This window comes from Dendrobates tinctorius, unplaced genomic scaffold (assembly GCF_039654945.1).
Source record: "Dendrobates tinctorius isolate UK_male_01 unplaced genomic scaffold, ASM3965494v1 ptg000294l, whole genome shotgun sequence".
Classification (NCBI taxonomy): domain Eukaryota; kingdom Metazoa; phylum Chordata; class Amphibia; order Anura; family Dendrobatidae; genus Dendrobates; species Dendrobates tinctorius.
This window is the reverse complement of record NW_027361961.1, coordinates 345,948-373,861: the sequence shown is the minus strand read 5'-3', so window position 1 is coordinate 373,861 and position 27,914 is coordinate 345,948. Positions and strand designations below refer to the sequence as shown.

Genomic DNA, 27,914 nt, shown 5'->3' with positions numbered 1-27,914 from the left:
CCTGCGTGATACTGACTGCTGAGCCGTGTATCTAATCCTATCCTGTGTGATATCATCTGCTGAGCCGTGTATCTAATCCTATCCTGTGTGATACTGTCTGCTGAACTGTGTATCCAAGGCCGGCTCCAGGTTTTTGAGGGCCCCGGGCGAAAGAGTCTCGGTGGCCCCCCCTTTAACACGTACCATGATTCATGCCGTGTGAAATCCGTGGTGCTGGCCAAAAACAGACTTGTCTCCTTGTGGATCACATGGACTCTCGCTCTGTGGCAAAACACGTTCATGTGAAGGAGGCTATTGATTAGTAGTGCACGTGAGAAAGAGAGAAAGAACAGAGTAAAAGAAAGAGAGAAAGAGAACGAACAGAGAGAAAGAGGGGAAAGATAGAAAGAACAGAGAGAGAAAGAGGGGAACAGAGAGGGAGAAAGAAAGACCAGAGAGAGAAAAAGAGTGAACAGGAAAAAAGAACAGAGAGAGAAAGAAAGAGAGGAAAGAAAGAACAGAGAGAGAGAAAAAAAAAAAAAAAGATTAGAGAGAAACAGAGAGAGAAAAATGTTCTATAAAGATACCATAGCAGCCCGGCTCCTATTGTAATGCCCACCTGAGCCTCCTGGTGCAGGACATATCATGATCCGCTCACATGGCCGGCATCCCCGATTTCAAGGCGATCCTGCTGTCCTCGCTGTCAGAGGAGGACACGGTGATAATAATAATAATAATCTTTATTTATATAGCGCCAACATATTCCACAGCGCTTTACAGTTTAACAGTTTCAAAACACAAGTCATAAGTAACAACGCTAACAATGCAATAATTAAAGCAAAATAAGACGAAATAAGACGACCCTGCTCGTGAGAGCTTACAATCTACAATGAGGTGAGGGAGATACAGAGTACAGGTGTGTATTTACAATGGTGTATTTACAATGAAGGTCCAGCCATCTTGCGGGAGTGAAGGATGGATGGAGATAGTGAATGGGCTACACACGCACACTTACACAGAGAATTACTTTGATTACTGAATGTGATAGGCCGCTCTGAACAGGTGTGTTTTGAGGGAGCGCCTAAAACTATGCAAATTGTGGATAGTCCTGATTTCTTGGGGTAGAGCATTCCAGAGGATAGGAGCAGCACGGGAGAAGTCTTGGAGTCGGGAGTGGGAGGTACGGATTAGTGCAGAGGTTAGTCGAAAGTCGTTTGCAGAGCGCAGCGATCGGCTAGGCCGATAGACAGAAATGAGAGAAGAGATGTAAGGGGGTGCCGCACTGTGGAGAGCTTTGTGGGTGAGAACAAGTACTTTGAATTGGATCCTATAATGAATGGGCAGCCAATGTAAGGACTGGCGAAGAGCGGATGCGTCCGAGTACCGATTACCCAGATGGACGATCCGGTGATGGATCTGAAGCATTCCCTGAAGTGCCTCCATGGGGCCGTCACAATCTCCTCCCTAAATTACCTAATTTCTGGTCAGCTTCTAGCACATCACTTCCGGTAGAACGTCACATGCGAGTTTTAAAGTGCTCCTTGGGGCTCCACCTTGTACTCCGGTGTCCGCTGGGAAAGTAAGCTCCCGGCTGGGGCAGTCTCTCTCAAAATCGGGACTGTCCCGCTGAATCTGGGACGGTTGGGAGGTATGAATGCTCCCCACCTTACACCTTGTGCACACGTGGCTCTGCTCCATACACATGTGGCTTCTTTCCGTACACCCCGTACACACCCGGCTCAGCTCCGTACACACAGGGCTCCGTCCAGTACACCTCGTATACATCCGGCTCCGTACACATCGTACACATGTGGCTCCGCTCAGCACACTTCGTACACACACGGCTCCGGGCTCCACACCGTACACATCGTACACACACGGCTACGCTCCGGTACACCTCGTATACATGTGGCTCCACTCCATACACCTCGTACATACGTGGCTCTGGGCTCCGCATCATACACCTTGTACACACATGGCTCCGCTCTGTTCACCTCGTACACACATGGCTCCGCTCTGTTCACCTCGTACACACATGGCTCCGCTCTGTTCACCTCGTACACACATGGCTCCGCTCTGTACACCTTGTACACACATGGCTCCGCTCTGTTCACCTCGTACACACACGGCTCCGCGCACCTCGTACACACGCGGCTCCGCGCACCTCGTACACACGCGGCTCCGCGCACCTCGTACACACGCGGCTCCGCGCACCTCGTACACACGCGGCTCCGCGCACCTCGTACACACGCGGCTCCGCACCGCGCACCTCGTACACACGCGGCTCCACTCCGTACACCTCGTACACACGCGACTCCGCTCCGTACACCTCGTACACACACGGCTCTGCTCCGTACACCTCGTACACACACGGCTCCGCTCCGTACACCTCGCACACACGGCTCCGCTCCGTACACCTCGTACACACGCGGCTCCGCGCACCTCGTACACACGCGGCTCCGCGCACCTCGTACACACGCGGCTCCGCACCGCGCACCTCGTACACACGCGGCTCCACTCCGTACACCTCGTACACACGCGACTCCGCTCCGTACACCTCGTACACACGCGGCTCCGCTCCGTACACCTCGTACACACGCGGCTCCGCTCCGTACACCTCGTACACACACGGCTCTGCTCCGTACACCTCGTACACACACGGCTCCGCTCCGTACACCTCGCACACACGCGGCTCTGCTACATCCACCCTGTAAACCCCTCCTGACCCCACACAGAAACTTCCCCTCAACCAGCACAGCAGAGTCCTGCATACACTGAGGCCCCTGATCATGTGACCCCTGACTCCTCCCCTCCTGTGACCTCATCACAGGTCCTGTGCCGCACACAAGAGAACAGCCGTAGGCGTCCTTGGGAGCTACGTATGTTATCCCAGACAGCGTGAGTGGGCCCCCCGCCTCGCCAGGGCCCCCCGCACTTGCCCAGGTGCACCGGGTGCTGACCCTGGCCCTGCTTGTATCAAATCCTATCCTGTGTGATACTGACTGCTGAGCCATGTATCTAATCCTATCCTGTGTGATATCATCTGCTGAGCCGTGTATCTAATCCTATCCTGTGTGATACTGACTGCTGAGCTGTGTACCTAATCCTATCCTGTGTGATACTCTGCTGAACTGTGTATCTAATCCTATCCTGTGTGATACTGACTGCTGAGCCGTGTATCTAATCCTATCCTGTGTGATACTGCCTGCTGAGCCGTGTATCTAATCCTATCCTGTGTGATATCATCTGCTGAGCCGTGTATCTAATCCTATCCTGTGTGATACTGACTGCTGAGCTGTGTACCTAATCCTATCCTGTGTGATACTCTGCTGAACTGTGTATCTAATCCTATCCTGTGTGATACTGACTGCTGAGCCGTGTATCTAATCCTATCCTGTGTGATACTGCCTGCTGAGCCGTGTATCTAATCCTATCCTGTGTGATACTGTCTGCTGAGCTGTGTATCTAATCATATCCTGTGTGATACTGACTGCTGAGCTATGTATCTAATCCTATCCTGTGTGATACTGTCTGCTGAGCCGTGTATCTAATCCTATCCTGTGTGATACTGACTGCTGAGCTGTGTATCTAATCCTATCCTGTGTGATACTGACTGCTGAGCCGTGTATCTAATCCTATCCTGTGTGATACTGTCTGCTGAGCCGTGTATCTAATCCTATCCTGTGTGATACTGTCTGCTGAGCCGTGTATCTAATCCTATCCTGTGTGATACTGACTGCTGAGCTGTGTATCTAATCCTATCCTGTGTGATACTGACTGCTGAGCCGTGTATCTAATCCTATCCTGTGTGATACTGACTGCTGAGCTGTGTATCTAATCCTCTCCTGTGTGATACTGACTGCTGAGCTGTGTATCTAATCCTATCCTGTGTGATACTGACTGCTGAGCCGTGTATCTAATCCTGTCCTGTGTGATAATGCCTGCTGAGCCGTGTATCTAATCCTATCCTGTGTGATACTGCCTGCTGAGCCGTGTATCTAATCCTATCCTGTGTGATACTGCCTGCTGAGCCGTGTATCTAATCCTTTCCTGTGTGATACTGTCTGCTGAGCTGTGTATCTAATCCTATCCTGTGTGATACTGACTGCTGAGCTGTGTATCTAATCCTATCCTGTGTGATACTGACTGCTGAGCTGTGTATCTAATCCTCTCCTGTGTGATACTGACTGCTGAGCTGTGTATCTAATGCTATCCTGTGTGATACTGACTGCTGAGCCGTGTATCTAATCCTGTCCTGTGTGATAATGCCTGCTGAGCCGTGTATCTAATCCTATCCTGTGTGATACTGCCTGCTGAGCCGTGTATCTAATCCTATCCTGTGTGATACTGCCTGCTGAGCCGTGTATCTAATCCTTTCCTGTGTGATACTGTCTGCTGAGCTGTGTATCTAATCCTATCCTGTGTGATACTGACTGCTGAGCTGTGTATCTAATCCTATCCTGTGTGATACTGACTGCTGAGCCGTGTATCTAATCCTCTCCTGTGTGATACCGTCTGCTGAGCTGTGTATGTAATACTATCCTGTGTGATACTGACTGCTGAGCCGTGTATCTAATCTTATCCTGTGTGATTCTGACTGCTGAGCTGTGTATCTAATCCTCTCCTGTGTGATACTGACTGCTGAGCCGTGTATCTAATCCTATCCTGTGTGATTCTGTGTGCTGAGCCGTGTATCTAATCCTATCCTGTGTGATACTGTGCTGAGCTGTGTATCTAATCCTATCCTGTGTGATACTGTGCTGAGCTGTGTATCTAATCCTCTCCTGTGTGATTGACTGCTGAGCTGTGTATCTAACCCTATCCTGTGTGAAAGATGTTTAGTGATTGGTTGCTATCACAGCTCAGCTTTCATCTTTTAAACAGCTCTGGTGAAATTAAAGTTGCTCAGTGATTAGGTGTGGCTGTGTGGAGTGGGCATGGCTGATAGACACACATACATACACTCATTTTTATATATATAGATTTAAAGAAGGAAACTAAATACTGTAAAATAATAAATCTCCTCATATGTTTCCCTTATTATCTCCAGTAATTGTATTATTACACAGGATTTTTATGATGTTACATCGGCTCATCTTCTTCTCATTCAGGTCTCTACAATATCGGATCCTCTCAGTGAAGATATTCTATAGAAGATAATTTTCCTGATTTACCCATCAATGATGGATATGGACAGAGACAAGATGGCGGAGAGGATATTACACCTCACCCTAGAGATCCTCTTCCGGCTTACTGGAGAGGTGAGAGATTCTGATGACGTCACATTACATCATTCTTATCTATGGGAAAGGGCAGCACGGTGGCTCAGTGGTTAGCTGAGTCCTGGGTTCGAATCCCACCAAGGACAACATCTGCAAGGAGTTTGTATGTTCTCCCCGTGTATGCATGGGTTTCCTCCGGGCACTCCAAAGACATATTGATAGGGAATTTAGATTGTGAGCCCCATCAGGGACAGTGATGAAAATATGTGCAAAACTGTAAAGCGCTGCGGAATATGTTGGAGCTATATAAAAATAAAGATTTATTTATTTTTATGGGAATAACAGATGGACAGAACTGGAGAGGTGAGGACTCTGGAAATGTCTGTAGTGAGATTTATTAATGTGTCTCTCCATAACCAGGATTACACAGTAGTGAAGAAGACCTCTAGTGAGCGCTGTCAGGACCCTGTGTCTGAGGGATGGGGACGACCCCTGAGCCCAGTCATGGGGCCTCCACCTCACCCCTTAATACATGAGAAGATCAATGACCAGAAGATCCTAGAACTCACCTACAAGATGATTGAGCTGCTGACTGGAGAGGTGACACTGCTGGGAATGCTGGGACATTATACAGTAACGCTATGAAGAGATCGGGGGATGACGGTATCATTGTATGTGTCAGGTTCCTATAAGGTGTCAGGATGTCGCTGTCTATTTCTCCATGGAGGAGTGGGAGTATTTAGATGGACACAAAGATCTGTACAAGGACGTCATGATGGAGGTTCCCCAGCCCCTCACATCACCAGGTAATAGACAGGACTAAATACACACGGCCTATAATTATCTGTATGTAAAGAATGAATTCAGTCCCTGTATGTGTTTCCTCCAGATCTATCCAGTAAGAGGACAACACCAGAGAGATGTTCCCATCCTCTTCTTCCACAGGACTGTAAACAAGAAGATCCCAATGTTCCTCAGGATCATCAGGTAGGTGGAGAGAAGGTGTCATGAGATCTCCCCTATGATGTGTAGATGGCTGTGAAGATCTTGTGCTCAGTCTTGTTTTATCCACCAGTATTATATGTTTTATACTTGTGTAATGAGAGCGGTGGAGATGGCAGGATTAGAGCTGATCATAGATGTGACTTCTCCATCTGTCTGTGACTTTTACAATATTTGTTTCAGGGTGAAGATCTGACCCATATTAATACTACAGAGACATATGTGAGGGATGATGAGCGGTGTGAAGAGGTGATTCCTACATATGACTATCCAGGTGAGTAGTAACCACTAAATACAGAGAAGTCACAGGATTCTTCTCAGTCGCCAACTGTGGCTGCTTTATTGGTGGTGTAGTCCGGCCGTATCACAATCGTGTGATCACCATTTTGCCTCTAGACCACAATATTCTCCTCCATCTAAAACTGTTCAAATGACTTTGGGCATTGAAAGCCCTTTTCTTTAGAACTTATAACCTGGAGGATCCACCTACTCCCCTGAGATTTGAAGACGCTGACCGTTACCTGCCCAGATCTGTAAACTACAAACCCTAATGACAGCGTATATAGAATGTGCTGACAGGTTAGAAAATAACTTGAGGAAAAATTATGGTCCTGTAGGAGAAACCTGAGGGTAATGATGCTGTTGTCTTCCTAGATCCCTGATACCTTATTGGATGAATCTTCCTTCTCTCCCTTCTGTGCTGCTGAATGTGCTCATATGGTCCCTACAAGACCAGGTCCAGTCTTTCTGGCCAAACTTCACTTTTATAATCGACAACATTAAATTTGCAGTGAGGCCAAGTGTGAATTTCTGAACAATAAGGCCGGGGTCACACTAGAGAGAAACACGGACGAGTGAGAGGCGTAAAAACCACGCATTGCACACGGACCAATGATTCTCTATGGGGCAGCTGTCAGGGGTGCTTCAGCAGCACCGCCACCTCAAGTAACAAGAACACAGAGTGCACGTGAAGGACTCGGGAATCCTGGCGTCTAACGTGGGTAGGAGCAGAGTAGCTTGAGGACCTGTGGGAGGTGGAGCAACGATGAAGAGCTAGGTGCGCACAGGACCTACGATCATGTCGCAGGGGGCGGAGCTTAGCGTCCTACTGCTGCAGATGATGTAGTATACTCGCTACAGGAATACTGAAGTAGAGGAGAGGGGAACTCAGGTCAGGCAAGCCAGGAGGTCATACACAGAGCGGGCAGCGAAGTACAGGAGGGATAATCACAGAAAGGTGTCAGGATCCTGTCAGCGCCGGCGTGCAGCCTCCGCTGAGCAGGGACTCACCCGCACTGTAGGAGGGCCCTGGGTCAGATGCAGCCGGAAAGTACAGATACACAGGAACTGTGGACGCTGAAGTTTAGCAAGCAGTCACAGGACCTACGGTCATGTGACTGCAAGAGGGCGGGGCTTAGCATCCTGCTTTCAGAGATGGCAGGACACTATACAGAAATACTCAGTCAGGCAAAACGGAGGTCATACACAGAGATATCAGTAAAGTACCAGGGATGAGACAGAACGGATAGTCAGGGCCAAGCAGAAGTCAAAACCAAACAGACATAGAAGGTACCAAGCAGAATCCAAAGCAGAATCCAGAGAACAGACCGAGTCGTACACAGAGAATCAAGCAACCAGAACACAGCACAAACACACTCAGGGGTCACCACACAATGCCAAGGGCGAAAGTATAACTGACGGGGGATGTGAGCTTCCTGAGGCTATAAGAAGCCTCTCCCAGAACCAGGGAGAGGCCACAATCATAGCCCCAGGTGTGCAGGTAAGCCTGCACTGGGATCACAACCTTTAACCCCAGAAATGCCAGTCATCAGCACTGGTTCCAGACATTAACCCCACGTGTGCGAGTCAAACCCGCACTGAGATCATGACAAAAGGTCAATATGTAGCCAGGGGTCATACACAGAGCGGGCAGCGAGGTACAGGAGGGATAATCACAGAAAGGTCAATACGTAGCCAGGGGTCATACACAGGGCGGGCATAGAGGTGCAGAGTCAGAATACAAGAGACGTTAACCGTGACAGGACCGAATCAAACACCAAGCAAGCATACGAAGACAGGCATGAAGCACAGACAGAACACGGTCAGGCACACTCAGCTAGGAGTATAAACGACAGGGGACTGCTCCTCCATGAGGCTATAAGAACCCTCCCCAGATCCATAGAGAGGCTTCCCAGATTAACCTCTGCACCGCTTAATCTGGAGCCTCAGTAAACCATGACAGTACCCCCCCCCCCCTTCAACGGGGGGCCTCTGGACCCCCAGGTCTCTCAGGATATCGAGCATGGTATGCCCTAACCAGGCGATCAGCGTGCACCAATCTGGCTGGTTCCCACGACCGGTCCTCCAGACCGTACCCCTTCCAGTGCACCAAGTATTGTAAAGACCCGCGAACCCATCAGGAATGTACAATGTGTTGCACTTCAAATTCCATATGTCCGTCCACCAGTACCGTGGTTGGAAGGGAACCTGGATCCTCCACCACTGAACCTAAAGGTTTAAGCAGGGACCTATGGAAGATATCATGGAGTTTTAATGATGAAGGAAGACGTAAACGATACGCTACCGGGTTAACCACTTCGGTTATCTCATACGGGCCAATGAATTTTGGCCCTAGTTTGGCGGAGGGTAACCTTAGGCTTATGTGTCGTGTGGAAAGCCACACCTTATCTCCGCACTGTAACGTCTGACCAGAGTCTCTCTTATTATCTGCGAAATATTTATATTTCCCTTGCGCTCTGGAAATATTTGAACGAACCTTAGACCACACATCACTAATCCGATTGATACAATCCTCGGCCCCTGGACAGTTGGAATCCAGACGTGAAAATTCCCCGAAATGAGGGTTTAATCCGTAATTAATAAAAAAAACGGTGACCTACCAGTAGATTGATTAATTCGATTGTTGAAGGCGAACTCCGCCAACGGTAAGGCATCGCACCAGTCATCCTGTAAAGTGGAAGTCAAACATCGGAGAATCTGCTCAAGCGACTGGTTGGTGCTCTCCGTCTGTCCATTGCTCTCTGGGTGATAAGCTGAGGAAAAAGACAGAGATATCCCCAGCTTTTTGCAAAAGGCCTGCCAAAACTTAGCATGGGCACTCCATGAAGACGAACAATCTGGGACAGGAAGTGTCTAGACAGGATTTCTGCTGATGGTAGCATAGCCATAGGTACAAAGTGTGCTAGCTTGGAGAATCTGTCTACAATTACCCAAACTACAGTGTTACCCCGGGATGGAGGAAGGTTAGTAAAGAAGTCCATGGACAAATGAGTCCACGGTCTTCTCGGAATTGGTGAAGGTACCAATTCCCCGGCCGGCTGGCAATGAGAGCTCTTGGAACGGGCACATACCCCACATGCTGCGACATATTTCTTGATCTCTGCAGACATTAATGGCCATCAAAAAACTCTCTTTACTGCTTCGCATGTGGCTGTAATACCTGGGTGAGCACCCAATTTCGAGTCATGGAACTCCCACAGGAGTTTGGTGCGCAGATGCTGTGGAACAAACAATTTATGTACAAGTTTGGAGTTTGGAGCTAAAGATTGAGCCCCCACAATCTCCCGCTGCAACTCCGATGACAGTTCTGCAATCACCACCCCAAGTTGAATAATGGAGGAGGGTGGGTCAGGGACGAACAGCGGCTCAAAACTACGTGATAATGCATCTGCTTTCACGTTTTTAGACCCTGGACGGAAAGTAATAGAAAATTGGAATCTGGAGAAAAAAAGTGACCAGAAGGCCTGCCTGGGCGTTAGTCTTTTAGCAGTTTTAATATACGCCAAATTTTTGTGGTCAGTGATGACCGTGATAGGGTGAGCTGCCCCTTCCAAAAAAATGCCTCCATTCTTCAAACGCCAATTTGATCGCCAGGAGCTCTCTATTCCCCACATCGTAATTTCTCTCTGCTGGAGAAATTTTTTTTGAGAAATAGGCACAAGGCCTGAGGTTAGTCAGAGTGGCAGGCCCCTGAGACAACACAGCCCCCACCTCTGAAGCATCAACCTCCACAATAAATGGCATAGATGGGTCTGGTTGAATCAATACTGGAGCAGACATGAAATGGTTTTTTAGAATAAGAAAAGATTGTTTAGCTGCAGAAGACCAATTCCTAATATCAGCCCCTTTACACGTGAGATCAGTAAGGGGCTTAACTATCTGCGAGAAGCCTTTGATGAACCTATGATAATAATTCACGAATCCCAAGAAGCGTTGGAGTCCTTTAAGGTCCTGAGGTCGGACCCACTCCATGATGGGCTGCACCTTCTTGGGATCCATTCAAAACCCCTGTGGTGAGATTATGAGCCCTAAAAATGTTAGTTCCTGGACAAAAAATGTACATTTTTCAAGCTTGACGAACAGCTGGTTTTCTCTGAGCCTTTGCAAAACAGTTCTGACATGCAATAAGTGAGAGTCCTTGTCGGCAGAATATATCATAATATCATCTAAATAGACAACAATAAAGCGGCCAATGAGATCCGCAAACACCACATTAATGAGGTTCTGGAAGACAGCTGGTGCATTAGTAAGCCCAAACGGCATTACTAAATTTTCAAACAATCCCTCTGTCGTAAGAAAAGCTGTCTTCCATTCGTCTCCTTCCCTTATTCTTCTCAGGTTATAAGCTCCTCTGAGGTCGAATTTGGAAAACCACTTAGCCCCTGAGAGCTGGTTACACAAATCTGGAATCAGGGGTAATGGGTAAGTGTTCCTGATGGTAATTTTGTTAAGTTCTCGAAAGTCGAGGGAGGGACGCAGGCCACCATCCTTCTTTTTAACAAACAAGAACCCCGCTGCAACTGGGGGCACTGAAGGTCTTATATGCCCTTTACGGAGACTTTCAGCTATGTATTCTTTCATAGCCAGGTGCTCAGGGCCTGACAAATTAAACAAAAGGGCTTTGGGCAATTTGGCCCCAGGAATCAGATCAATAGTGCAATCAAATGGCCTATGCGGTGGCAATGCCTCGGCCTCCCTTTAAGAAAACACGTCCTCAAAGTCCTTAAGGTACTCCGGAATACCTTCCAGACTGACAGAAGACTCGCAGACAGGTTTTGCGGATGTCACACAAAGAACAGATTTATGGCAGCAATCAATACAATTGCACCCCCAATTGACAATTTCCCTTTTTTCCCAATCAATTACTGGATTCTGCCGTTGAAGCTACGGCATGCCCAATACCAGCCCTGCTGGTAGTTTGTCCATCACAAAACATTTTATTTCTTCCCGATGAGACGGACCAATTTGTAGAACAAAACTTTCAGAAACATAAAGAATCCCCGAACGAGTGAGGGGGGGAAGAGTCAATGGCCACAATTTTCAAGGGGGTCTCCAACCTGACTGTCCCTATCTTGAATTGGGAGATACAGGAGCTGACCAAATTGAGGGATGAACCACAGTCCACCAATGCTGTGGAAACAAATTGACAATTGTCTACGAATAGTTCAACCTTAAGCAAGATTTTTGTACATGAGGAAAGAAGTACCTGAAGGTCTGGGCAGCATCCTCGACCACTACCCAGACCTAGTAGTTTCCCGTCGCCTGAGAGGATGAAGGACAATCCCTTCTCCAATGTCCCGATTCACCACAGTAGAAACAAAGCTGCTTTTCCCGACGGCATTTTCTCTCTTTCTCTTTAAATGAGGTGACGCCAATCTCCATGGGCACAGGGCTGGCACCGGCTTCCTTACTGCCAGAAAATAGTGAAGTTTCCGAGCACATAACTTCTCTGGTCCTTAATCGGCGATCCATCCGCGCTGCTTGGGTCATGGCATCCTCCAGAGTGTCAGGTGGTGGATGCAGGGCTAAAGCATCCTGGAGGCGTTCTTGACAGGCCTCTACGGAATAGCCCCCGAAGAGCGGCATCATCCCAGGAGACCTCTGCCGCCCACCGGCGGAACTCTGAGCAGAACCACTCTGCTGAGTGCCGACCCTGACGTGCATTCATCACCATATCCTCAGCCATTCGAACCCTGTCTGGTTCGTCGTAAATAAGACCCAGGGCCTCAAAGAAAGCATTCACAGTCATTCATTCCGGGGCCGTGGAGGCAAGAGCGAATGCCCAGGCTTGTGGGGCACCCCGAAGTAAGGAAATAATGACTCCCACCCTCTGAAATTCATCCCCGGAAGACCGGGGTCTCAGGGAAAAAAACAATTTACATCCTTCCCTGAAAGCCCTGAATTCTTTTTTATCCCCAGAGAAGGGGTCAGGGAGTTTGACAGGAGATTCAGGGGACATAAGGGACACATCTTTAATCTCAGGACCGCGGGCCCCTGCAGCGACAACCCCCTGCACAGTGTCTACTAGCTGCTGCTCGGTATGGGCCATAGAGCGCTGTTCCACATTCATTTTTTGGAACATTTGGGATCCATGACACTAATCTGAAAATACCGCAGACAATCTCCTTCCCTTGCAGCACAACATAAAAAAAAACTGTACAGGTCGTTTATAATGTCAGGGGTGCTTCAGCAGCACCGCCACCTCAAGTAACAAGGACACAGAGTGCACGTGAAGGACTCTTACCCGTAGCCACGGGAATCCTGGCGTCTAACGTGGGTAGGAGCAGAGTAGCTTGAGGGCCTGTGGGAGGTGGAGCAACGATGAAGAGCTAGGTGCGCACAGGAACTACGATCATGTGACCGCAAGGGGCGGAGCTTAGCGTCCTACTGCTGCAGATGATGTAGTATACTCACTACAGGAAAACTGAAGTAGAGGAGAGGGGAACTCAGGTCAGGGAAGCCAGGAGGTCATACACAGAGCGGGCAGCGAGGTACAGGAGGGATAATCACAGAAAGGTCAATACGTAGCCCGGGGTCATACACAGAGCGGGCAGCGAGGTACAGGAGGGATATCACAGAGAGGTCAATACGTAGCCAGGGGTCATACACAGTGCGGGCATAGAGGTACAGGGTCAGAATACAAGAGACATTAACTGTAACAGGACCGAATCAAACACTAAGCAAGCATACGAAGACAGGCATGATGCACAGACAGAACAGGGTCAGGCACACTCAGCTAGGAGTATAAACGACAGGGGACGGCTCCTCCATGAGGCTATAAGAACCCTCCCCAGATCCATAGAGAGACTTCCCAGATTAACCTCTGCACCGCTTAACCTGGAGCCTCAGTAAACCATGACAGCAACTCCCATCATCCGTAGATTTCTCGTCCGTATTGTCAGCGCATTATGGGCAAAATACGCCAATGCAAGTCTATTGGGGCGAGAAAACTACGGATTACACATGGACCAGACGTGTGACTTGTGAGATATACACACCGGTGTCCTTTTAACAAAAGCTGGCAACTCAGTGCGCAATACAGTAAAATCACACTGACATGTTTAATAAAGAAATGAAAGAATAGCTATAGACACATAGACTACATTATATATATTTCATAGAATCGTAGAGTTGGAAGGGACCTCCTGGGCTATCTGGTCCAACCCCCTGCTCAAAGCTGGATTCGCTAAATCATCCCAGACAGATGTCTGTCCAGCTTCTGTTTGAAGACTTCTATTGAAGGAGAACTCACCACCTCTCGTGGCAGCCTGTTCCACTCATTGATCACTCTAACTGTCAAAAAGTTTTTTCTAATATCTAATCTGTGTCTCCTCCCATTCAGTTTCATCCCATTGCTTCTAGTCTTTCCTTGTGCAAATGAGAATAGAGATGATCCTTCTACAATGTGACAGCCCTTGAGATATTTGTAGACAGCTATTAAGTCTCCTCTCAGTCTTCTCTTCTGCAAGCTAAACATTTCCCAAATCCTGCTACCTTTCCTCATAAGACAGGGTTTGCAGACCGATCACCATTCTGGTCGCTCTTTTCTGAACTTGCTCCAGTTTATTGATGTCTTTTTTAAAGTGTGGCACCCAAAACTGGACACAGTATTCCAGATGAGGTCTGACCAAAGAGGAGTAGAGGGCAATAATGACTTCACGTGATCTAGACTGTATGCTTCTGTTAAAACATTCTAGAATTGCATTTGCATTTTTTGCTGCAGCATCACACTGTTGACTCATATTCAGTCTGTGATCTATTAGTGTACCCAAGTCTTTTTCACATGTGCTGTTGCTTAGCCCTATTCCTCAATAACATATATTGTTTCACCCCGTCTAAGCTATTTTTGATGGTGTATAATATATGGTTTTCCAGTAAATCATTTTTCATGCTCTAGGTATGATCATGGATTCTCTCTGTATGGCATTTTCCAGCCGTGTTGGCACTTGTATTCCCAGGATTCGTGTGAGGTTGCTACATCATGTGAAACCTGCCCCCAATCAGCATTGGTGTCACCATCCCCACTTTTGGACAAATCAAACATCACAAAGTCGGAGAACAGCCGCAGCCCTGGCTTCCAGTTGATATTCAATACATCCAAAGAGGGGGCCAGTAAAGCTGGCACTGATTGGGAGCACGGCTCGTGTGATGCAACAACCACACGTGAGCCTCGGGAATGTGAGTCCCGAAACCACTGGAATGGTGCCGACACGGAAGCGGAGATGAGTGTTTTTATTTTAATGGAGTCAAACATGAGGATATACACTCACTGGCCACTTTATTAGGTACACCATGCTAGTAAGGGGTTGGACCCCCTTTTGCCTTCAGAACTGCCTCAATTCTTCGTGGCAGAGATTCAACAAGGTGCTGGAAGCATTCCTCAGAGATTTTGGACCATATTGACATGATGGCATCACACAGTTGGCGCAGATTTGTCGGCTGCACATCCCTGATGCGAATCTCCCGTTCCACCACATCCCAAAGATGCTCTATTGGATTGAGATCTGGTGACTGAGGAGGCCATTTGAGTACAGTAAACTCATTGTCATGTTCAAGAAACCAATCTGAGATGATTCGAGCTTTATGACATGGCGCATTATCCTGCTGAAAGTAGCCATCAGATGTTGGGTACATTGTGGTCATAAAGGGATGGACATGGTCAGCAACAATACTCAGGTAGGCTGTGGCGTTGCAACGATGCTCAATTGGTACCAAGGGGCCCAAAGAGTGCCCAGAAAAAATTCCCCACACCATGACACCACCACCACCAGCCTGAACCGTTGATACAAGGCAGGATGGATCCATGCTTTCATGTTGTTTACGCCAAATTCTGACCCTACCATCCGAATGTCGCAGCAGAAATCGAGACTCATCAGACCAGGCAACGTTTTTCCAATCTTCTACTGTCCAATTTCGATGAGCTTGTGCAAATTGTAGCCTCAGTTTCCTGTTCTTAGCTGAGAGGAGTGGTACCCAGTGTGGTCTTCTGCTGCTGTAGCCCATCTGCCTCAAAGTTCGACGCACTGTGCGTTCAGAGATGCTCTTCTGCCTACCTTGGTTGTAACGGGTGGCAATTTGAGTCACTGTTGCCTTTCTATCAGCTCGAACCAGTCTGCCCATTCTCCTCTGACCTCTGGCATCAACATGGCATTTCCGGCCACAGATCTGCCGCTCACTGGATTTTTTTTCTTTTTCGGACCATTCTCTGTAAACCCTAGAGATGGTTGTGCGTGAAAATCCCAGTAGATCAGCAGTTTCTGAAATTCTCAGACCAGCCCTTCTGGCACCAACAATCATGCCACGTTCAAAGGCACTCAAATCACCTTTCTTCCCCATACTGATGCTCGGTTTGAACTGCAGGAGATTGTCTTGACCATGTCTACATGCCTAAATGCACTGAGTTGCCGCCATGTGATTGGCTGATTAGAAATTAAGTCTTAACACACAGTTGGACAGGTGTACCTAATAAAGTGGCCAGTGAGTGTATATATACATACATACATACATACACACACATGTCATTGAGACACACATGTATATGTATATATATATATACTGTATATATTTATATTTCGTAGAGTTTTACACAGCAGAATAGCCTGCTAAATCAATTGCCGGCTTCTGTAAAATCAATACAAAACCCGAGATGAAATGACACATGGTTTACATACAGTAAACCATTTCATTTCATGTATTTTCTATATGTCCCTGACTAATAATTAAATTAGGGTTTGTGTGTAAAATTTGGGACGTCTAGGTGTTAAATTAAGGGGTTAATTCGTTGGAAAAAAATGCATGGGCTACCGCGGCAAAATCGCAACCAGAGAGGGAAAGCCAGTGAGTAAAGGCAGATATTAATAGCCTTGAGAGGGACCATTGTTTTTGGCCCCCCTTGGCTACAAAAATCTGCCCCGACACCCCAGAAAAGGCGCATCTTATAGATACGCCTTTTCTGGCACTTAGCCTCTCTATTCTCAATGCCCTGTAGCGGTGTCCAATGGGTTAATAAGAATGGGTTAATGTCACCTTGCTACTGGAAGGTGACATTATGCCGATTAATAATGGAGAAGTGTCAATAAGACACCTATCCATTATTAACCCTAGACTAGTAAAGGGTTAAAAAACAGACATTAATTATAATTCTTTTAATGAAATAAAGACACCAAGTTTTTGACCAAATTTATTCCTCTGCTAATCCAGAGGTGAACTTATGAGCATGGGAAAAAAATGCAGAAAGTTTCCCACGCTCATTAGTTCATCTCCGGTAAGCTGGGGAGGCTGCGCAGAGATAAACCAATTCATTATGGCAGTGGTTTACAGCTGGCTAGTTGCAATAGCACCGGTCCCGTTGTAAACCTGTTAACCCCTTCTGATTGCGGCCGGGGAACTGTCTGACCAGTGGAGAGGTAAGGATATTGTTGCTTTTTTGTTTTATTTTTGTTACAGAACCATGGTTTATTATGGATTAGCAGAGGAACAAATTTGGTCAAAAACGTGGTGTCTTTATTTCATTAAAAGAATTTTTAATTAATGCCTGTGTGTTTTTTAACCCTTTAATAGTCTAGGGATAATAATGGATAGGTGTCTTATTGACACCTCTCCATCATTAATTGGCTTAATGTCATCATCCAATAGCAAGGTGACATTAACCCATTCTTATTAACCCATTAGCCACCGCTACAGGGCAATGGGAATAGAGAGGCTAAGTTCCAGAAAAGGCGCATCTGAGAGGCTAAGTGCCAGAAAAGGCGCATCTTATAGATGCGCCTTTTCTGAGGTGTCGGGGCAGATTTTTGTAGCCAATGGGGGGGGGCAAAAACAATAGTCCCTCTCAAGGCTATTAATATCTGCCCTCACTCACCGGCTTTCCCTCTCTGGTTGCGAACTTACCGCATTAACGAATTAACCCCTTTATTTAACACCTACATGTCCCAAATTTTACACACATAACCTAATCTAATTATTAGTTAAAGACATAAAAAAATAAACGAAATGAAATGGTTTAATGTATGTAAACCATGTGTCATTTCAGGTCGGGTTTTGGAATGATTTTACAGAAGCCTGCAATTGATTTTGCGGCTATTCTGCTATGTAGAACTCTATGAAATATATATATATATATATATATATATATTCTTTCGTTTGTGTTGCAACCTGTCATTGGGCTCCATTATATGTCCATTTTGCAAGCCGGCGAGAAAATCTCGGCATACGGATGTTTACATGCACAAAAAACAAAGCCACACCTTGACAATGGATGACATACGGAGCACTGTTCAGGGAACATTTCTGCGTATTACGACCGAAAAATACGGTCCGTATTTTTATACATTGTGTCTGACTCCAGCCTAACAACAGAGTTTCCCTTTATCCTGACTTTTCAATTTCTTTTAAAACCGACTAACTTGAAGGAGAATTGTGATAAACTACATAAAAAATACACCTGTGCCATGATATATCTCTAAGCTGTGCGTGCCTGATGGCTGTAATATACGATTACCGCGCAATCTCTCCTGAAATGGGGAGCGCTAACACTTTCTCTATTGCTTTGGAGATAAACGGTTCGTCCACTTATAAAAACAAATCCTTTATTTCCAATCCATTAAAACATGTTCTGCTGGTCCATTAGACCTTCCTGTTGCGTTTTCGGCGCTGACATCACCCTTAGGGCTCATACACACTTGCGAGAGACTCGCACGAGTCTCTCGCATGAAAACTCGGCACTGCCGCCGGCACTCGGATTGGAGCATGCGGCTGCATAGAAATACATGTAGCCGCACGCTGTGGTCTGAGTGCCGGTGGCAGTGTTAGGGTTTTCATGCGAGAATCGTGCGAGTCTCTCGCAAGTGAGCCTGAGCCCTTAGAGAAGCGGTCCATATTCAGTAACACGTATTTATAATTCCTCCTCACCAATCAGAATACGTTAAACACATTACAAATAGCCACGTGCATGTCTTACATATATACATATATTTTCTCCATATTAATATAGTAACATCAGGTAATTTTGAAAATTGAAACCATTTTTTGTGTTGTGTTCACAGTAAGAATCCAATACATTTCTCTTAAAGGGAATCTGTCACCTATTTTTGGTGGGCAATTTAAATGAGGTCGGTCCGGTCCGATGGGCGGTGTTTGCGATCTTTGCCGCCTCCCCATCCTTGGCCGCCGTCCGCAGTTTTTTCATTAATAGGTGTAGGTGTCCGCCATTTTTCACACGTGCGCTAAGCTTTCTTGGCTCCCGCACGCGCAGTATGCTTTGCCCAACTGCGGGCAAAGCCGAGAAGCCTGACTGCGCATGCGCCGGTTAACTAGGCCCCGGAACACAGCAAAATACTTCCGGGGTATCCGGAAGAAACCCACGCAAACAAGGGGAGAACATACAAACTCCTTGCAGATGTTGTCCTTGGTGGGATTCGAACCCAGGACTCCAGCGCTGCAAGGCTACCATGCTGCCCTCGAACCCCCATTTGACACATTATTTTTTCCCCCTATATTCCTTCTGAAAGTTTGGGGTGCGTCTTATGGTCCTGTGCATCTTATTGTCCGAAAAAAAGATAGATAGAAAAGAATCATAATGGCAGGTCAATTTTAGCATTTAGCTAACATAGTAAATAAAAAAAAAACTAAAATACAACTGTGGGATTGCACTTTTTTGCAATTTCATCGCACTTGGATTTTCTTTCCCTTTTTACAGTACATGATATGTTAAATCCAATGTGTCGTTCAAAAGTACAACTTATTCCACAAAAAACAAGCACTCACATAGCCATTTTTACCAAAAAGGAAAAAAGTTCTGGCTCAGGGAAGAAGGGGAGCAAAAAAAAAAAATACCTCCGGGGGTTAAGGAGTTACAAAAACCTTTTTCAGATAAACCTTGTAGTTTTTTTTTTAACTTGTTTCCTCTTTTTATTACAATTCTATATCCTTTTTTAAGATCTTATTTTTTTTAGAACTGAATTTTTATTAAATTTTTCCATATAACATTACATACAAGAGCAAAAACCTACCAATGACGACAAGATAATTATAGCACGGACCATTCCTATCAAATATGGAAATTTAAAATTAAAAAGAGATGAAATCTATTTATCACATCCCATTCTTATAATGGTGCTTAAACAGGAAGAAACTCCGGGATCGGGAGGAAAAGGCAGATGGAGAACCACGGTTATCCCAGATATCTGGCCATTATCACCACCTGCTACCATGGACTTTAAGAGTCTTTCTGGCTCAATATACACTGCTCAAAAAAATAAAGGGAACACTTATACAACACAAAGTAACTTCAAGTCAATCACACTTTTGTGAAATCAGCCTGTCCAGTTATGAAGCAACACTGATTGTGAATCAATTTCTCCTGCTGTTTTTCAAATGAAACAGACAACAGGTAGAAATGATAAGCAAAGAAATCCCCTATAATGGATTGGTTCTGCAGGGGGTAACCACAGGCCATTTCTCTGTTCTCATCCTTTTTAGCTGTTGTTTTAGTCACTTTTGCATTTTGTCATTGCTCTCAGCCCTAAGGCCCCTTTACATTTAGCGATCCAACCAGCGATCCGACCCGGTCAGGATCGCTGGTGCATCGCTAAATGGTCGCTAGTGAGCTGTCACACAGGCAGACCTCACAGCAATGCAGCAGCGACCCAGCGCATGATGCTCACCTTTCACACACAGCGATCCTGATGTCCTTTCGCCCGCCTCCACGCGTCGCTCGTCGTCACAGCAGGAAGCCACAGCAGGAAGCTGACGACGAGAAATGGAGCCGGAAATTCTCGCGCGATCAGCGATGGACAGCGGGGGAGCCGGTCGGAGGTAAGTATCACACATAGCGATATCGCTATAACGTCACAAAATCGGTGACGTTATAGCGATATCGCTATGTGTAAAACCCCTTCTAGATGTACAGTAGCATGAGGTAGTGTCTACAGTAAAACCCACAGCATTTGCTCAGGTAGTGCAGCTCATCCAGGATGGCACATCAATGCAAGGAGGGTAGCTGTGTCTGATAGTACAGTGTCCAGAGCATGGAGCAGATACCAGGAGACAGGCTAGTACATCAGGAAACGTGGAGGGGGGGCCATAGGAAGGCAACAACTCAGCAGCTGGACCGCTCCTTTGTGCAGGGAGAAGCAGTGACAGAGCCTTGCAAGATGACCTCCAGCAATTTGCTAGCCAGAGGTACCTTGGCTGCCATTAGGTACCAAGATAAAATCCTCAGACCCGTTGTGAGACCATATGCAGGTGCACTTGGCACTGGTTTCCGTCTGATGCATGACATTGCTAGGCCTCATGTGGTTGAAGTGTGTCAGCAGTTCCTGCATGATGAAGGCATTGATGCTATGGACTGGCCTGCCTGTTCCCCAGATCTGAATTCAGTCGAGCACATTTGGGACATTTGTCTCGCTCCATCCACCAACAACATGTTGCACCACAGACTGTCAAGGAGTTTACTCGTGCTTTAATCCAGGACTGGGAGGAGATCCCTCAGAACATTCGTCGCCTCTTCAGGAGCATGCTTAGGCATTGTAGGGAGATCATACAGGCACATAGAGGCCACACATACTACTGAGCATAATTTCCTTGTCTTGAGGCATTTCCATTGAAGTTGCATCAGCCTGTAATTTGATTTTCCACTTTGATTTTGAGTATCATTCCAAATCCAGACCTCTATTTAATATTCATTTTGATTAAGGTTGATCTTTATGTTTTATTGTTTTAGCGCATTCCACTATCTAATGAATAAAGATTTGCAACTGGAATATTTCATTCAGTGATATCTAGGATGTGAGATTTTAGTGTTCCCTTTATTTTTTGGAGCAATGCATATCCCATAGAGTCCACAATAACCTGTGATGCTCCAATGTGTTATTTACTATGGCCGTAAGATAATTTAAGATTTTATTTAATGTGTTGCCTTGATATAATATATCTCCATATGTTTAAATTAATTAAAAATATTATTTATATTGTAAATTATATTGCGTACTAATGTGGGTACAAATTTATCCTTATTGCTTTTTTTTTAGAGTTTTTCCAACAGTTATATTCATTTTTTTTCCCATTATGTTTTTATATGAATTGTCAGTATTTCTATACCCTCTATTTTTCAATCTGTTTTTAATAATCACACTTTCCCTAACCATCGATTAACCCTTCTACATGGATATGGACTTACAGAGACCCCTAGACTTGGGCCACAGTGTTACCTGCTGTTCTGTGGTGTGAGATGTGAAGGCTAGTCAGATAGTTGGTTCAGATCCAGGAGGGCAGAGAAAATACAAAATCAGAAATCACAAGAGTAGTCAGTAAACGTGCCGGGGTCACAACAGAAAACAAATATACAAGCCGGGAGCTGAGCACAGAGGACTGAACCAGAGGAGAACAAGGCAGCTTCCGGCAATATTTGAGCTTTAGTAGTGTGTGGTGCTATCCAATTGGCTGAAGTAGGGAGCAGATTACTCCAGCTGGACAGCACACAAACCCATACTGCCAGACTGGATGGTATTACAGGTCCCAGGCACCCTAATCTTAGTGGTTGGACAGAGCCTGTGCCACCCAGAGCTTATGGTTCCAATGTCTCCTCCATCACCAATACCGCCTGCAGAATGAATAAGGCAGATGTCGCAGGGGCAGGTTCCAGAGGAGATGGGACATACGATTTGCAGAAGCCCTAATATGACAAAATGGCAGAAAATCAGAGCAGTAGAAATGCTCACAAAATGACTCAATTTTGGACACTATTACCCTCTATAAATCTATACCCTAAATCTATAGGTGTAGTGACTATTTTGACTCCACAGGCACTTTATGGAAATTAGCACACAGTGGATGTTGGAGAGTGAAAATTGCAAATATACCATTTTATTACCCAACAAATAGCGCCCAGATTGTGCTCCAGGAGACACACACGAGCATCATAAATTACATGGGTTCTTCTCACTAAAGTAATGCCAAATACATAGATGCTAAATGTGGTTTGGGTTCACTGCAAGGCTCAGAAACGAGGGGGAAATTTGACTTTGGGAGAGCGGATATTACTGATTTGGTTTATTGAAGCCATGTAGCTTTTCAAGAGCCTTTGAGCCACAAATGATGTGGAAACCTCTGCTTTCCATTGACAGGTAATGGACCTGAGTGGGGACTTGTTTTTTGTGAGATGAGTCAAACTTTTTAATAGTATAATTTTCACCTACATACGTTGTTTGGTTGCGTTTTGATCCATAGTTTTTGGAATTCTTTTCACCTACATGGCATTGGTGGCTGTTTTTCCATATTTGGGAGACAGAATAAGCAAACAATTCGACACCATGCTCCACTGATTCATTCTATGAGGTTTTCTAGTAGACTGTGAACTGTCATTGTCTTGGTGAGTAATTCAAATTTTTAACATAACTTGCCATTTTTACTGACAGTTTAAAATGAACTTGTCAGCAGGATTTTGCTAAGTAAACTAGACATTGTCATGTTGCCACTGTTATAGTGATTAAAATGATACCTGGGGTCAGGGCTGGTTTTAGACAAAGTGGGGCTTCAGGCAAAAGTTTAAAGTGGGGCCCCAAATGCTCACATAGTGCACCATAACAGAGAAACATTTCTGTTGTATTTACATGCGCTGAGTTCAAGCCATTAAACGAGCGTGATCGACAATAATGAAATCTTTCATCACTTGTTTCTCGGCCTCTTTACTCCAGCTGAGGAAGAATGATGGGTACATATAGTCCTTGATACAGTATAATGCAGGTCCCATATAGTACATATAGTTTAATGCACTCCCCATGGTCCTTGATAGAGTATAATGCAACCCTACACACACAGAGTATAATGTAGTCCCCTCATAGAGTATAATGCAGCCCCACACACAAGCAGTTTAATGTAGTCCCATCAGAGTAGAATGCAGCCCCCCACACAGTATAATTCAGCCCCCACACAAATACACACATAGTATAGTGCAGCCCCCCACACACAGTATGATGCAGCCCCCACTCACAGTATAATCCAGTTCCCACAAGCACAGTATAGTGCAACCCCCCACACAGTATAATGCAGACTCCCCCACACACAGTATAATGCAGCCCCCCACAAACACAGTATAATGCAGCCCCCACACAGTATAATGCAGCCTCCACATACACAGATTATGTTGCCCCCCTTTCATACACACACAGTATAATGCAGCCCCCCACAAAAAGTATAGTGCAGCCTCCACCCACAGTATAATGCATCCTCCCCACACACACAATACAATGCAGCCCCCCACACACAAAGTATAATACAGCCCCCCGCTCACAGTATAATGGTCTCCCCACACACAGTATAATGCATCCCCCACAAACAGTATAGTGCAGCCTCTACAGTTTAATACAGCCCCCCACACACCGTATAATGCAGCCCCCAATCACAGTATAGTGCAACCCCCACACAGTATAATGCAGCCCCCACACAGTATAGTGCAGCCCCCACACAGTTTAGTATGCACACACACAGTGTAGTGCAACCCCCCATACACCGTATAGTGCAGACACACACTCCTTATTACACACACCTTACCTCTCATTCCCCCGCTGCTTTGGCTTCTGCAGAGCATTTTATCAGCTCCACTGCTGGCACACGCTGCTAAGTCAGAGGCAGAAGGGAAGTAATGGAAGAGGGCGAGTCATCTGGCACTCTCTCCTCCATCACTGCTTTCAACTGTATCGGCATCTATGATGCCAGTAAGTTGAATGCACAATGCAAGGTGTGAGCGGCGGTGCCGAGCCCCTCTTACATGCCCCATAGCATCCACCAGCTGAGAACTCTTGGAGACTTGGGGGCCCTAGGCAGTTGCCTGGTTTGCCTGCCCATAACACCATCCCTGCCTGGGGTGTAGAAATATATCTTATCTTCCTGCTCTAAGCCAAAGAAACCAAGTAAAGATCTGCCCCCAGGCCTCCCCAAAGCACAAACATGTTCCTCATGATAAAGACAGAGAGAGACAGACTGTTTGTGCTTTGGGGCAGCCTGTGGGCAGGTCTTCCTTGTTTTCTCTAGCTTAGGGCAGGAAGATAAGACTGCCTACGGTCTCGCCTCGGCGCACGAGCATCTCAGCTGAAAATTTCTAACACTGATTACACAAGAACCACAAGATAGATTTCTACACTCCAGGTATCATTTAGGCTAGTTTCACATTTGCGTTTCAGGGCGCAGCGACGGCCTGCACATGGCCGCCGCTAAGCCCCGCCCCCTGCCGCGCCTCCTCCGGTAGCTTCACCTACCGGCGCATGACGCTGCATGCGTCCTGTGTCCCCTACCTTTATCACTGGGGACGCAGGCCGTGTGCAGTATGCGTTTGGCGGCGCATGCGTCCTTTTGACGGTGCGCCGACCAGCGCCAAACGCAACCTGTTGCAATTTGGTTGCGCTCGGCACACCGTCAAAAGGACGCATGCACTGCCAAACACATACTGCGCACGGCCTGCGTCCCCAGTGATAAAGATAGGAGACGCAGGACGCATGCAGCGTCATGCGCCGGTAGGCGGAGCTACCAGAGGAGGTGCGGCAGGGGCGGGGCTTAGCGGCGGCCATGCGCAGGCAGTCGCTGCGCCCTGAAACGCAAATGTGAAACTACCCTTAAATCAGTATAACGGGGAACATTAGTAAAATCTGCTGACAGGTTCGTTTTAAGTAAAAATGTTCAAATATGTAAATTTCAAGGATAATATTACGAAAAAAATAATTGTTTTATTCTTAGCAGATGTCTGTACCAAGAGTTCAGGGGGACAGCTGACATCTTCAATTTTTACATCAGATGATCTTGAGATCCCACAGAATACAATTCAAGTGAATGCCATAACTCCAGATATATCATCATCCCTTCACAGCAAAGATCTATCATCTGATCCTTTGAAACCGGTCCTGTCTTCTGATTCATTACCAACTAATGAGAAAAATCAAAGTCACAAAATAAGCATTAAAAAACAAACTGCTTCTAAAGCAAAGAGGTCATTTTCCTGTTCAGAATGTGGGAAATATTTTACACTGAAATCAAATTTTGTTGTGCATTGGAGAATTCACACAGGGGAGAAGCCTTTTTCCTGTTCAGAATGTGGGAAATATTTTACACAGAAATCAAATTTTGTTAAGCACCAGATAATTCACACAGGGGAGAAGCCTTTTTCCTGTTCAGAATGTGGGAAATATTTTAACCAGAAATGGAATCTTGATGTACACCAAAGAACTCACACAGGGGAAAAGCCTTTTTCATGTTCAGAATGTGGGAAACATTTTAACCAGAAATCAGATTTGGTTAACCACCAGAGAACTCACATAGGGGAGAAACCTTTTTCATGTTCAGAATGTGGGAAATGTTTTAATATGAAGGCTCATCTTGATAGACACCAGAGAACCCACACTGGGGAAAAGCCTTTTTCCTGTTCAGAATGTGGGAAATATTTTAACCAGAAATGGAATCTTGATGTACACCAAAGAACTCACACAGGTGAAAAGCCTTTTTCATGTTCAGAATGTGGGAAACGTTTTAACCAGAAATCAGATTTGGTTATACACCAGAGATCTCACACAGGGGAGAAACCTTTTTCATGTTCAGAATGTGGGAAATGTTTTAATCTGAAGGCTCATCTTGATAGACACCAGAGAACTCACACAGGGGAGAAGCCTTTTTCATGTTCAGAATGTGGGAAACGTTTTAACCAGAAATCAGATTTGGTTAGGCACCAGAGAACACACACAGGGCAGAAACCATTTTCATATTCATAATGTTGGGAAATATTTTAATCGTAAGCGCAGCTTAAAAGCCACCAGGGAATCCACACAGGAGAGGGGCCTTTTTCCTGCTGAGAATGTGGAAAATCTGTTGTGAAGAAATCATATCTTAGTCACAAAAGACCTTCACACAGGGGAGAAGCCTTTATCATGTTCTTAATGTGTGAAATGTTTTACATTGAAATCGATGCTTAATAAACATCAGAGAAATCAAACAGTGGAGAAGTATTTTTCTTGTTCAGAATGTTGGAAATGTTTTAACCCCAAATCTTCATAAAAGGGTTGTCCTATGCTAGGACAACCTTTTGACACTCCTTGGGTTGGATCTCGTTAAAATACAAACACTCATGCTCACCTCCAGTGTCAACACTGCTACAGTGGTGTAAGGACTCAGGGTTCATGAGCATTTTGCATCACATGAACCCTGCGCCCAATCAGCGCAGGCTTCACTTTCCCTGCCTTTTGGATGTATTGAACAACAAAAAGAAGCCAGGGCTGTGGCTGCTCTTTGACTTCCTCTTGATGTTCGATTTGTCCTATGTTGGGGATAGTGATGCCAGCGCTGATTTGGCAAAGGGAAATTACTGTAAAACTAACTGTATTTTTAGATTATAAGAAACACAATTAGTAAGAAAAACTCTTGCTAATAATTAAGTACATCTTATAGCCTGGAGGCAGCTTCCTGTGGCAGGGGAGAATGCTGAGACAGTGTCCTTCCTAATCACTGAGAGAACTGCTCTCTCTAACAGCCCCAGATTTGTCTAACTGATTGGTGCAGAGCAGGAGAGGATGGTACCAGAACCTGCACATCGGCTGCATGTCCTGAATGAGCAGCTGAAGAACCTTCCAGTCAACAATCTCAAGGACCTTTCCGATCATGCAATCAATCGCATCACCTGGAAGGAACTGCAAAATGGGGTAATGTGTATATATAGTGTACGTGTATGCAAATGTGCATATGTAGCAGAGCTGTGTGTAAGTAAATATGCATATTGTCATGGGAAAAAACAACAGTGGCCAGAAGATTGCAACAACTGGTCACACTGATTAGACCTTCTTCACCATCCTGGCAGGATTTCCTTGCTCTGTCATTGCAAGGATTAATCAGTTCAGTTGATCTCCTGGAACTCTCCATTCTGAATTGTCTCAGCTGTTCTGTGTTAGCCACTGTCCACTGGTATATAAGCTCGCCACTGGCACTTGGGAATTGCCAGTGATAGTTCTTTCTTCCTGGTTAGGTGTTGTAGGAGAAATTCAATGTTTGGGGTAGGCAGTTGGAGAGTTGTTCAGTAGAGATGTGTGAGCAGTTAGATGTTTGTGTGCTCGTCTATTGAACCGAACTTCTAATATTGCTAAATTGCTCATTTCGAGTAACTAGTATAATGGGAGTCAATGGGAAATGTGAGTTTTTTCCAGCAGACCCCACAGAGATGTCTGGGGCAGTGAAAATGTTGAAATCAATGAGAACAATGCTGAATGGAAAGAAAACAGCAAGGGGAAGACCCCTGGAAGCATCGATGACTCCCATTTCGGTGCTGAGAACAGAGGTATCACACTTTTACTCCACTTTATTGACTGACCATAAAATATTCCAAACCCATGAGAAATTGCATTTTACAGGAAAAAAATGTTAGGTAACATTTTTTCCTGT

The 27,914-nt window shown here is 45.8% G+C and overlaps 2 protein-coding genes across 8 annotated transcripts in view; one reads left to right on the top strand and one right to left on the bottom strand.

The window, feature by feature from the left end:
• LOC141072991 (uncharacterized) overlaps window positions 1-27,914 on the bottom strand; it is a 481,253-nt gene that overhangs the window by 334,725 nt on the left and 118,614 nt on the right. The window lies entirely within an intron of this gene.
• LOC141072999 (uncharacterized) lies at window positions 1,036-26,478 on the top strand. Of its 7 annotated transcripts, none has more exons than XM_073560273.1 (7): window positions 1,036-1,177; window positions 5,091-5,240; window positions 5,622-5,801; window positions 5,884-6,007; window positions 6,091-6,188; window positions 6,387-6,477; window positions 25,233-26,478. In XM_073560273.1, the coding sequence occupies exons 2-7, from the start codon at window positions 5,160-5,162 to the stop codon at window positions 26,255-26,257; spliced, it is 1,599 nt and encodes a 532-aa protein (XP_073416374.1). In that variant the 5' UTR covers window positions 1,036-1,177; window positions 5,091-5,159; the 3' UTR covers window positions 26,258-26,478. The 7 variants fall into 7 exon arrangements, with proteins under 7 accessions (XP_073416374.1, XP_073416375.1, XP_073416378.1 ...); XM_073560274.1 differs by having other exon boundaries at window positions 1,068-1,159; XM_073560277.1 differs by having other exon boundaries at window positions 1,106-1,279.